Source organism: Eurytemora carolleeae, unplaced genomic scaffold (assembly GCF_000591075.1).
Source record: "Eurytemora carolleeae unplaced genomic scaffold, Eaff_2.0 scaffold232, whole genome shotgun sequence".
Taxonomy (NCBI): Eukaryota; Metazoa; Arthropoda; class Copepoda; order Calanoida; family Temoridae; genus Eurytemora; species Eurytemora carolleeae.
Window position 1 is genome coordinate 144450 of NW_019397021.1, and position 13728 is coordinate 158177.

The 13728-nt window shown below is 32.1% G+C and overlaps 1 protein-coding gene across 2 annotated transcripts in view; it reads left to right on the forward strand.

Moving 5' to 3' along the window:
• LOC111711183 (homeotic protein ultrabithorax) overlaps positions 1 to 13728 on the forward strand; it is a 55152-nt gene that overhangs the window by 19300 nt on the left and 22124 nt on the right. The window contains exon 5 of one of the 2 annotated variants that reach the window (XM_023485463.1): positions 10812 to 10820. The exons of the other annotated variant lie outside the window; for it this stretch is intronic. Within the exon in view, the coding sequence (XP_023341231.1) occupies positions 10812 to 10820 (9 nt within the window). The remainder of the gene's footprint in view (positions 1 to 10811; positions 10821 to 13728) is intronic. 2 annotated transcript variants of the gene reach the window in all.

Below are 13728 nucleotides of genomic sequence, written 5' to 3' on the forward strand. Positions count from 1 at the left end.
ACATTCTGAAATTTATCATCGTATTCTAGGGCACCCTGTAGTATTTTATAAAACACAAGACACCCTGTAGATTATTTCTGTATTCTAGGACACTTTGGAGTATTTTAGTTTATTTTGGAACACCCCGAATTAAGTTTTGTATTCAATGACACCCTGTATTAAGTATTGTATTCTAAGACACTCTGTATTAATTATTATAATCTAAGACACCCTGTATTAAGTATCATATTCTATGAAACCCTGTGTTAAATAATGTATTCTATGACACCCTGTATTAAGTATTGTATTATATGACACCCTGTATTAAGTATTGTATTATATGACACCCTGTATTAAGTATTGTATTCTATGACACCCTGTATTAAGTATTGTATTCTATGACACCCTGTATTATGTATTGTATTATATGACACCCTGTATTAAGTATTGTATTACATGACACCCTGTATTAAGTATTGTATTACATGACACCCTGTATTAAGTATTGTATTATATGACACCCTGTATAAAGTATTGTATTCTATGACACCCTGTATTAAGTATTGTATTCTATGACACCCTGTATTAAGTATTGTTGTCTGATGCTTTATTTTGATAAATGTCTGCTTTAGTTCAATTGGAATTATTCCCCTCTATCTGTCATAATATACAGAAACACACCAGAAACACATACTTAAAATACCTTTATAACACAAACAAGTCTCTCTCCTACCCCAGCCCTGCTTCGTCATTTAAACAAATTAAACAATATCAAAAATATGAAAAAAATAACAAAAAGAAAAAATTTTTACTGTACAAATGTAATTACTGAAATGACTTAATTTTGAAAAAAAATAATAATTAAAGTGAAAATAACAAAAAAAGTATATATTAAATTATTTATAGTCAAATTTCATTTTTAGTTTTGTATCTTGAATTTTATTAGTCGGTATATCTTATGAATTTTAATTAAATAAAAAAGTTTACTGTCCTTTTTTAGCTCATTAAACAATATGACTGTTAAATACCATTATCCCTATCTATGTAATTAGTGGTTTAATGACCCTATTATAATACGACATATCATAAATGCCACAGCTGTACCTTAGATTTATAAAAACTATTAAAATATATCTTAATGACAAAAGAATCGTCAGTATTATCTTTATTGTTTAAGAAGGCATATGCTTCCAACCCATTTTCTTTATTAATAATAATATAATTATATGGTAAGGAGGAGAACTTGACAATTTCTTCAAGTTTATTCTTGAAGATAATTCCCAACCACCAAAAACAAGAATTTCAATCATTACCACATAATCTTATTTTGATTTTAGAAACTCCATGCAGCCCTCATCTATTTATTTTTTTATAATTTTATGTCTTTTCTCTTTTTATCCCTAGTTCGTTTCTAATAACTAGTTCATTCTTAGTTCATTCTTATCCTTAGTTCATTCTTATCCTTAGTTCATTCTTATCCCTAGTTCATTCTTATCCTTAGTTCAAGTGTTATCCCTATATTAATTTCTAATCCCTAGTTCAAATCTTATCCTTTTATTAATTTCTTATCCGTAGTTCACGTCTTATCCATAGTTCATTTCTCATAACTAGTTCATTCTTATCCTTAGTTTATTCTTATCCCTATATTAATTTCTTATCTCTATTTCATGTCTTATCCCTAGTTAATTTCTAGGAACTAGTTCATTCTTATCCTTAGTTCAAGTTTTATCCGTAGTTCATTTCTAGTAACTAGTTCATTTTTATCCTTAGTTCATTCTTATCCTTAGTTCAAGTGTTATCCCTATATTAATTTCTAATACCTGGTTTATGTCTTACTCGTAGTTCATGCCTTATCCCTAGTTCATTTCTTATCCTTAGTTCTAATTTTTTCCCTAATTCGTTTTCAGTATGCCCTTTTCCCTATTTGCCGTACCTTTTTTGGACTGGTCCTTTTTATAGTTTTAATTTTTTAAGTAACGGCCATTTTCCCTGTTTATCTTTTTTCTCCATTTCCATTTATTTGCCCTTTTCCCTGTTTTTCTTCTGTGAATTCCTCAATTATTGATTTTATTTTTCCACTCTCTCTCTTCTCCTTTCACAGCATAGTTCGCTGCCCTTTCTCGTTCTGAGTCCTTTTTTCTTTTATTTGTTAAGGTTGAATAAAAGACATTTAAAGTGATCCTTTATTTTCAAGATTCAAACAGTGCTTGATGTATGTCTTACTATAGATTGAATCTTTACCAATTTTTTAGCGGTAGAAATCTACAATCCCTATTTTTAGGAAAGTCGGGTCCGCAAGTTGAACTCTCTTTAAAAAACATAAAAGTTGCTACAAATAGCGTAAAGAAAACTTTATTAATGGAAGAAAAAACTAAAAGTCCGAATTTTCGGATGAAATTATTTTCTGGGATGAAAATACATTTTTCTTCCTTTTTCCTCGGATTCATTGAATGTCTGTAAAGTATGTTAACTGCCCATTTGCCTGGATTGAGTGGTGTAAGGTGACTGAGCGTATAGAGTTATAGTCCTCAAATTTAAATTAAACTCTCGTATACGAAATTAAGGTTAAATTTCGGTATAGGGCTACAGGGGGAAGGGGGCGTTCCTGGGCGGGGTGTGTATTCATTATAATCTGCAGATAGCAATTTTGTGCTTGAATATTAATCATTTAGATAGATAGATAGATAGATAGATAGATAGATAGATAGATAGATAGATAGATAGATAGATAGATAGATGTGTAGAAAAATGTAAAAGATAACTGAATCTCCAATAGCCTATGTATTTGTTTGTCGAAGATGCACAAAACAAACAAGTAAACAAGCAAACACGTGATTAAGGTAACATGATTTCTGAGGAGCTCTGTATGCATGATGATATTGATTTAAATTCATATAGTTCAGCGGAGGGGCAATTATCTTAGATCTTATCTTAATAGATTTTTTGAATAACTTATACTCCTCTGTTTAAACTTATAAACCTTGGGAAGTTAAAATACGAAATCAGCCAACATTAAGATACCAAACCTAGAAAGTAAAGACCAATTTTTTTATTTTTTTTAAATAAACAATTTGGTTTTTCTTAAACATTCACAGAGACCATTTATTTTAGAGAATCGGTTTTGTTTGGAAAGATTTCCTTAAGTTGGTTTGGGAAGATAACCTAGGTTTGGTTCGGTTTGAGAAGATATTAAAGGGCTGGTTTGGTTTAGGAACATATCCAAGGACCTGTATGGTTTGGTTTGATTCAGCTTGAGAAGGTATTCATTTGGTTTGGTTCTTAAAGATATCCATGCGTTGGTTTGGTTTGAAAAGTATCCAAGGTTTGGTTTAGAAAGATATCTTAGATTTGGTTTAGTTTTGGAAGATATCCTAGATCTTTGGTTTGGCTTGGGAAGATATCCTAGGTTGGTTTGTAAAGATATTATATGTTTGGTTTGGAAAGAAATCCTAGGTTTGGTTTGGTTTGGATAGATATTCTAGGTTAGGTTTGATTTGGAAATATATTCTAGGTTTGGTTTGGTTTGGTTTAGGAAGATCTCCCCGTTACCTAAATTAACTAACTGCAGTTGCACTCTACGCTTGGCTTATCAGATATGTTCGCGAGTGGTAGACAATTTTTCCTATTACGTCTGGTAGACAACTATTTACTTAACTCTTAAACAACATTTTTGGGCATTGATAAAAAAACCAAGATTTTGATAAAAATTTGCTGCACAAAAAAAAGGATTTTGTGTCAGGATTTTAGGGGGAAATTTTTGGGGAAAAATGTGTCTACCCCGGTGTTGTATTGAGTAGGAGGGAGTTGGACCGCCCAAATATACTACTAGAGAGGGGGGGGGGAAGCCGCCCAAAATATATCCAAATATCTGTCATATACTGATTTATAAGAGCAGTTCCAACAGTAACTATATTCATTGATGTATAGGGGAACACCGATGGAAAACTTGAAAACTTCTTCAGATTACAAATAAACTACATTTTTACCGATTTTAGTAGAAACCGCTGCTTTTAGCAAATTATTTTAATTGAAGACCAGGCTTTTGAAGAAAAAACTATTTTTATCCGAGCTGGAAGATAATTATATAAAGCAGTAGAAATACATCAATAAAGTCTTTTCATAACTAAAATTCTATCAGAAGTGTATTTGACAAAATCCCCCCGTTTTACACAACATTAACACTGAGATTTCAAATGCATAACCAATCTATGCCGTGCACAAAGAGCTCCCATAATAATACTATCAGCAAAACATTCCCCCCTTTTCCCTTTACCCTTTTTCCTTCCACACCCCCCCTCCCCCTGCCCCTAGGGTTTAGGATCTATTTAACTGCATGAGTAGAGCGTATTTAAGCAACTCATAAATCCTTGAAAATTAGTTTTATTGCTTCAATAGTTTAGAATATGTGACTGTTTATTCACTATAACACATGTCATTAAAACTGGTGATTGAAGATTTCAAATCATAGATTTTAAAAAGTTTTCTTTACACTTATTTTTGGGTCTACATCCGCAGTACAGTAAATGTAGTAAAATGCAGTACAGTACATGTGCTAACTACAGTACAGTAAACGTGCCAACCACAGCAGTACACATTTGAAATCTATGTAATTTTCTGAAAAATAAAGGAAGTGAGAAATAGAGTCAAAAGATTTATACAATTAAATATATAATAATATTTCTTCAATTAGCCCTTCACTTTGTTTTGTTTAAAAATGCAAATAGTTTAGTCCGGCTGGGAAATAATTTTCAACCTAAAATGTATTTTCAAACACCAGCTAGGGAGGTTTTACATTCTGCCCATTAAAAGAAGATTGGATTAACTTTACAATACCCCTTCTCCCCACCCGACCCCCTCTCAACCATTTTCATTCTCAACCCTCTTTTCTATTATTTCATGCCCCCCTGCGATTATCTTGAAATCCCAATTGAAGAAGGTCAAAAAGGTTGAGTTCGGTAAAATTTAAATTCTCTCTATATACATATATAACTGCGGTATCCTTACATTGGCCTGAAAGCAATCCTTTTTCCAAAGTATAACGGCCTTGAAACGACCCGATTTAAAAGTTAACAGAAGTTAAATGACTTTCTGAACACTTTTATATAACATATAACAGTAAAAAAAACTTTTAGCAAGCTATATCAATCATGACGCGTACACATAAAACTGCGGTATCCTGACATTGGCCTTAAAGCAATCCTTTTCTAAGGAATAACGAAACGATCCGATTTAACAGCTAAACGACTTTCTGAACTGTTAACAACACTTTAATATTACAGAATTAAAAACTTTTACATGGCGTAAAAATTTAACCCCACAGTACATGCAGCCTTGTTTCTTTGAACGTATTCCAAATATCGTAATGGGTAAATCATTTTTCTACAAACAAAATCTTTGTTGATAAAGTGTTATATTTGAAAACTGTTCACTTTAACATAAATAATCATAGAGAATATATAGAGAGGAATTAAAAGAATCTCTCGGTATGAATTTGCGCAGTCCCTTTAAGCCTAAAAGGGAGTTCAAAGTGTACAAATCATGTAAATGTTCACAAATTATATGCAGTAGAGTACATTAATACAGTATGTTCCCTAGACTATTCATTTCAATTTTGAAATTTTTAAAGCTGTTAAATAAACTTTATAATGAATTAGGTGGATAAAAACATCATTTGATTTATAGTTATAACGGAAAATCATCGTTTGTACAGTGGAAGGCATAGAGTCTATGTGAAATGATCTTTGGTCAATTATGAAAAAAGCCTATTTCATAATTTGGTTTTCTTTTAACAATAATTTTAGTTTCTATAAAATGATATTCCAGGGCCCAACAGGTTATATAGCATAAATATGTGAAGTACACCTGCAGTATGGAAACAGTACAACAAAATGACCGTTTTACACTTTTTTCTAGTAAATTCCTCTCTATATATATTCTATTCTCTATGTAAATAATACTCCAGAACTCAGCCCTAATCATGGATATATAATAGAATGGATATATCATAGTTAAGGCTTGATGTAATTTTTACGCTGGGGTGATATGCAGTACGTTAGACATTGGATCCTGGAACTTACAATTTGTCTTTGGTTTTCGTAAAGTTAATAGATGTTGAAGGAGTATAAAAAACATTGTCTTTAAAACTTAAATTATAAAAATTGTTTGAGATAATAAAGATTTAAACAACCTTGCTTATTTTGAATTTTAAACAAATTTCTTAATATCTTGGTCAATTCTTAAGGTACAAAAACGGCAGACCATATTTTGGAATTCTGAAAACAAGGCGCCTTTGATGCTACCAACTCTTTGAAGAAAATGCTATGTTCACAAGATTTTAGCTACAGTATCTTATTTCTGCTTACTCCAGGGCCCACTATCTACCAAAGTTCTTCTCTAATTTGGACCCTAAACTTCACTTCAAACTTTTTTAAAAGTACAAATTATTTTTATAGAATGAACAATAGCCAGAAAAAAAAATTGTTATAGTAAAACCTAAAATTTGCTATGCAGAGATTTTAGAAATTTCCTAAAAATATCTAGGGTCCACTGAGATATAACAGCTGCGTAGCCCACCGACAAAGTTACATGTACATTAGCACAGAATAGTATAGATCGGTAGATAGAAGCATACATATAAGCGGGCCGTGGCCCTAATATCATAAACTAATAGTAGTATCTAGTGCATATTATGTAAAAAATTACGTATATATCCATCCACCCCCCCCCCTTCTTTATGTTCTGTGCCCCCCAGGGGCCCCGCTGTTTAATGTCAATTATAAAAATACAGATGATTAAAACTGGGAATTTAAGTGTATTTATTCCTTCGGTTAGACTCACTAAATAGACTGTATATAATTTTCATTATTAATATGTACATATTGTACATTGTACAACTTTTACGTTTGAACGGGACATCATCAGGCCTGTACTTCTCACAATGAAAAAGCTAAACAAATATAAAGGTATGATACGGCTAGGCTTGAAAAAGTCGGTCATCACAAATAATCTTTTTTTTTTAAATCTAATTTTTTAAACAATATTTTCTTATTTTCAGGTATGTCATATATTCGCTAACAGCCTAGGATTTGTAAAATGTTTTTTGTCTATCTTTCTTTCTGTCTCTCATGCTGTCTGTCTATACTGTCTTTCTGTCTATCTTTCTATCGTGCAGTCTATCTGCATTTTTGTCTATCTCTCTATTTGTCTATCTGTCTATTTGTCTATCTGTCTATTTGTCTTTCTGTCTATTTGTGTATCTGTCTATTTTTTTATCTGTCTATTTATTTATCTGTCTATTTGTCTATATTTCTTTTTGTCTATCTGTCTTTTTATTTATCTTTCTAATTGTCTATATGTCTATTTGTCTATCTATCTTTCTATCTATCATGCAGTCTGTCTATACTGTCTTTCTGCCTATCTTTATTTTTATCAATCTGTCTTTTAGTTTATCTGTCTATTTGTTTATCCGTCTATTTGTCTATTTGTCTATTTGTCTATCTGTCTATTTGTCTATCTGTCTATTTGTTTATCTGTATATTTGTCTATCTGTCTATTTGTATTAAGACTTATTTCATATAATCTGTCTGTTTTTCTATTTTTTTCATGTCTATCTGCACGATTGTCTGTCTATATATATATAATTACTTTATATCTAGTATTCTATCCATATAAGTAGTTTACTAAGCCGATCATTTCGTTTCAAAATTCCAATTTTTCATTCTCACCGTTATATATAAATAATGAACAAATCATGACTTAATTAAGGGGTCTTTATTTTAATGTTACAATAACCAATCATTTGATTGGTTATTGATTGGTTTTAATGCAGGTTCATCAAGTTTATGGGAGGATAATCAGGATTTTTCAATCATTAATAGGGATCAACAATTTAAAAAGAGATGGGGGGGGGGGAAGAGGTATTCAGCTGAGATACAAAAAATAGAATTTGGAAATTCATTTTCCACCACATGTGGTTTTGAATTCAAGGTTAGCAAGGTGGTGGGAAAACTATGAAATTATCAGCGTTTTCTTTAAACTCGTTTTTCCTCCTTTATTCTCTTAATTATAAATTTATCTCACTGACTTACTTTCTCCTTCGATCTTTTATTCCTTTTTAACCGCTTAAAGAGACTGTAAGCTAATTCCAAGCGACGTTTTCCATGCAAAGGTGGCAATGTCTGATTCACAATAGTACCTTTGAAATGATGTGGAAGAAATTGTCGTTTAGCTAGTTTTAAAAGCGTTTAATTATGATAATTCCTATATGTTTTCCATCATTAGAAAAGCGCAAGTTATTTTTGTAGAGAACCCAAATTGAAAATCATCATTTTTCAAATTTAAAAACATTGATATCTAATATATACTTGATTAGAAAAATCTGTTAAGGGTACCGTTGTGAATCGGGCATTGCCATTTTTGCAAAGAGGGTTACTTGAAATTAAGCTTACAATCCCTTTCATTCTTTTGAGTTCAAGTTCATAATTGTTACAAATGTAAAACTGCAGCTTTACAAACCCCGCCTCCTGTGTTTTTTATTAAATAACTCAAAAACGACTCACATTAGAACGCTAAATAGTTTTTTTTTTTGATGCGCGCATAGGGTAGGGTGAAGGACGGTCAAACGGCGGGTCGGGGTTAAAAAAATCAGAAATGGTTAATTACTTTTTTATTAATTAAGCTGCAGGGCTAAAATTTATAAATTTAAAAAGCCCTTAAAAACGGATGTAATAATATGTGTCACATGTTTATATTTTTCAAAAGTAAAAATCATTGTTTTTGAACATTTTCCCGGCGTACTTTTTGAATCTTTTTCCGGCTTACTTTTTGAACCTTTTTCCTGCGTACTTTTTGAACATTTTCCCGGCGTACTTCTTGAATCTTTTTCCGGATTACTTTTTGAATCTTTTTCCGGCGTACTTTTTGAACATTTTTCCTGCGTACTTTTTGAACATTTTCCCGGCGTACTTTTTGAACCTTTTCCGGCGTACTTTATGAACATTTTTCCGGCGAACTTTTTGAACCTTTTCCGGCGTACTTTATGAACATTTTTCCGGCGAACTTTTTGAAGCTTTTCCGGCGTACTTTATGAACATTTTTCCGGTGAACTTTTTGAACCTTTTCCGGCGTACTTTTTGAACATTTTTCCGGCGTGCTTGTTGAACTTTTTTTAAAATCCTCCCTTGCACCTTGTATAATTTTTTTAATGAGCAGGCCTTGAAAAGTTGGACGTACCGATTATAGTGAATACTTACGTGTTCTCTACATTTAATTAATTAAATTAGTAAACTCGTGTAATTCCCCGCATTAACTGCGAGACTCAACACTGCGTTTACATTAAAAACTCATCATTAGCCGCCATTAGTGGTCGTAATGGAGGGTTTTGTAAACAAGATGGATGCCGTCTTGTCTTGGTTAAATATATATCCAGGTGTACTCTCTGCACGGACACAGGATGTGCTCCTTTTAAGAACTTTTTTTACTGTCAACATTGCCTAATAAATGGCCCCATTATTAAATTATAAAACCCATTAAATTTGAAAAACCGCTCTGAGTTAAATCGGTTGCAAAAATTTAAATTAGTCTTTTTTGCAGTTTTCTTTGTACATGTAAAATGCACGTTAAAGATAAAAAATTGGCTTTGTCCTGATGCACTTTATTGCAATGTAACCAAAAGTCTAATTGCATCTGCAAAATATTCTAATTATTGAAAATATGTTTTTTATTAATTTCTTAAAATCTTTAAAAAAAATACAAGAAATATTTGTAATAATTTTATTCATATTCAAATTGATCCCTTTCGCATAAACTATTATTNCTGCCCTACCCCCTCTGAACAAAGAAAGACCATCCAAGTTCTATTTGCAATTCGTGTCTTTACCTTACTTAACATTTTGTCACACTGCCATCTTCTATCACGATATGCAGACAATTCTGCACCTTTCGTAGAGGAATATGCAGAGTAAATGTGCAGCTTAAATACCACTAATAGATGCACGAATATTTGCACATTCAAGCACATTCGGATGCAAAACAGCGTGTGCAAAAGCTTTAAAGCTCAAATTCGCAAAAGATCGAAGGTGCTACAATACATGAAAGAGAGATTACTTTTTCCAGTTTTTGCAACATTTTTGCGAGTTGTAAAGCTGACTTTTAAGTTTTGTTTATTGCAGATTTTGCAGTTTTACAATCTATGGTCTAACTACTAGAACATAATATGCATTCAAATCTTTATTCTCGCAAACTTTGGGTTCAGGATAGAAGAAAGGGGGGAGGGGGGGGCGGGAGATTTAAAAAAGGCTTAGACAAAATTTAAGAAAAGTGGGTCATTACAGGAAAATATTGTTCAGGGTTACCCACAAATAATGAGACATCAAAGACGACTGTGAGGAACTTATACTGTCTGTTTCTTTGTTTGTATTCACGATTCTCTGCAACTGTAAACTTTTTTCTTTGCCAAATTATTATTATGTCAGGCAGAAAACTTAAGTTAATCTTGGAATCGTTGAGTTTCATGTCGTCTTTGCAGTCTCATTCTTTGTGGTTAACCCTTATAACTAATACATAGATGATGAATATGGAATTCAGTATAAGTATTACATGTATATATATATATACATAGATGGATAAACAGTTAATTCATAATTACATGTGCTTTATTAATTACTAGCTGAAGGGTCAGTCCCACGGCCACCCATGAGTGTCCAAAAAAAGTTTCAGACCAATCGGTCGAGCCGTTTGGCCGGCTATACACAATTTTACATATATATATATATATATATAATATGTGTCTTGTTATTATATAGATTAAAATTGTATTTTTTCATGACTTCCAGGATTATCAGGTATTATTATTATCATCATTATCATTGTTATCATCATTGTTATTAGCATCATCATGATTAGTATTATCAATATCATCAACGAGTTTTACTCCGTTATATTATTCAAAGATTTTTTTCAAATATTCTAATAAGAAAGTCTATCTCTTCGAAAAGACATGAGTGTTTGCCACAAGCTCAACTTTTTTAATCCCTAGTTATTTGCAATCTGATGGTGTAAAACTTTGATATTTTAAACTTTTATTATTTGATTTAACAGAATTCATAGTTTGAAATATCTAAGGTCTACGACTTTAGAAAATCAGAATTTGTGGCAAAACTGTAATTTGTTTTAAAATAAATAAGCTTTTTATGGGAGAACAATTTTGTTGTGTTTTTCTACTATCTGTTCTTTTTTTCTTATAGTATTAATCTATGGTTAATAGTGATTCAATTCTTTAGTTCTTGTTGTAGCCATATATACCAATAGTAAAAGTACATATCACACAAAAATCACGTAAAAGTGTGTTCAGGAAAAAACAGGATTAATTAAAATTTAGTTCGGTTTTTTTCCTGTTTCCCTTTTTATTAGTAACTGATGTTTGTGTAAAAAGAGAAATGGTTTTAATTAATTTTTTTCTAAAGAGACACTTCTCATTTCACGAACACTCCCTTTAACCCGCGAAAGATAATGCGTAAATTAATTATCTTTTCATGCGTAATATTTAGTTATTATTCTTTACTCTTGCCATCTTGTCAAATTCTGCCTTATGCTCTAAGTTTAAAACCGCTTGGACTAGTCTTAAGTCTAGCTGTATTCCCTTGGACTAGGCTTAAGTCTGGTTTAACCCGCTCGAATTAGGTTTAAGTCTGACTTAAACCGCTTGGACTAGTCTTAAGTCTGAATTAAACCCCTTGGAAAAGACTTAAGTCTGGCTTAAACCACTCAGACTGGACTTCAGTCTGGCTTTAAACGCTTGGACTAGGCTTAAGTATAGTTTTAAACAACTCAGACTATGCTTGAATCTGGTTTAAACCACTCGGACTCGGTGTGAGACTGGCTTAAACCCCTCGGGCTAGGCTTAAGTCTGGCTTAACCCGTTCGGACTAGGCTTAAACCACTCGAACTAGGGTTAAGTCTGGTTTAAACCACTCGAACTATGTTTAAATTTGGTTTAACAAACTGTGCCCTGCTTAGATAACGATACGTTTATACTGAACCCTAATTTAATTTCAAAGATAGTTTGGGCTCATTTACAAACCCAACTCTGTTTGTTTAAAAAAACCATATAGTCTCAATTATCTTTTAAAACAATAAGTTTGTATTCTTTTATGTAAATTCCGATTGTCTTATCCACCATGTTGAATATTCTACGAACTTTAATGAAGAATCATGAATAGTATATTTGCTAAGAGTTGGACTAGAAGAAACCAGTGTTCTGGAAGCCATTCCCCCCCCCCCCTCCAACCCCTCCCATCTTTCTTCCGTTTCCTCTCCCCGTCTATATAGCTTCCTTCACCCCCCTTCGTAGAAATTTTCTTTTACCTACAGGGTTGAATAGTAGAATTGTAAAATTGTAGAATTGTAGAATTGTAGAATTGGAGAATTGTAGAAATGGAGAATTGGAGCAATGGAGAATTGTAGAACTGTAGAATTGTAGAATGTAAAATTGTACAGTTGTATAATTGGAGAATCGTAGAATTTAAGAATTATAGAACTGTAGAATTGGAGAATTGTAGAATTGGAGAAATGTAGAATTTAAGAAATGCAGAATTGAATATCGAAGAATTGTGGAATTTTAGAATTGGAGAATTGGAGAATTGGAGACTTGCAGAATTGGAGAATTGGAGAATTGGAGAATTGTTGAATCGTTGAATTTATTGAAATGTAGAATTGTTGAAATGTAAAAGTTCATAAAAGTAGAATTGTAGAACTGGCGTAGAATTGCAGAATTGTAAATTTGTAGTATCGTAAAATAGTAAATACATGAACAGTCTCTTTAAGTTATAAAAAAAATAAAAACCTCATTATGTAATCAGCAACAAAGTGACAGTTATTTAAACGGATTACTGTTTCTTTAAAAATGAATTCTCATTTTTTTATATTTTAATTTGCTACTTAAATGAGGTTATGAAGGGGTTCTCTTAATGGTTGGAATCCTGCTGAGTTTTGCAATTCCAAAAGATTGCAATCTGTGGCGTGCAAAAAGTGCACACACATGCCAATGTGTAAAACTAAACGGTTTGATTGTTCCAGGGGTCTTATAAGTAAATAATGTTTTATAAAACAAATGGAGGATGTTAAAGTGACTGTAGACGTAATTTCAAGTTAACCTCCATATGAGGCATGGTATGACCCATTCACAACGGTACCCTCTGAATGAGAAAATATTGTGGATCTTAAATTTGTTAAGTTCAGACAATTTTCTTCATTTCCTCTGCAGCATAATTCCGCAAGATACTTCTACAGAGAAACCAACATAAAAAACCTGATTAGGCTAGAAAAATAAGGATATCTTACAAAGGTTTATAGGGTATTTGCGTGAATCGGAAATGGTATTCCTTGAATAAGGATCACTTGAAATTACAGACACCTACAATCCCTTTTAGTTAACTTTTATCACTGAGTCATATGCTGATTTGCCCTGAGATAGGAATTGGGTTTTTTTTATGTTTGATAAAATTGCTCGTGGTTAGAAGCATTTCAATGTACTTTTTATGCTTCCTCATCCTGCCAACCCTGTTGACGGGACCTAATTAAAAAAGTTTGCTATGTACTTAGCATTTTTAACATTGCATTTCTATGACTAGAAATAAATAAAACCTGTTTTTCTCTGGAATTCGACAACTTTGCAATTTGTTAAATTCTTGTTTTTTCTTCACCTAACAAAAGGAGGGAATCAGAATTTTTCGGCAACGAAGGAAGGGGGGG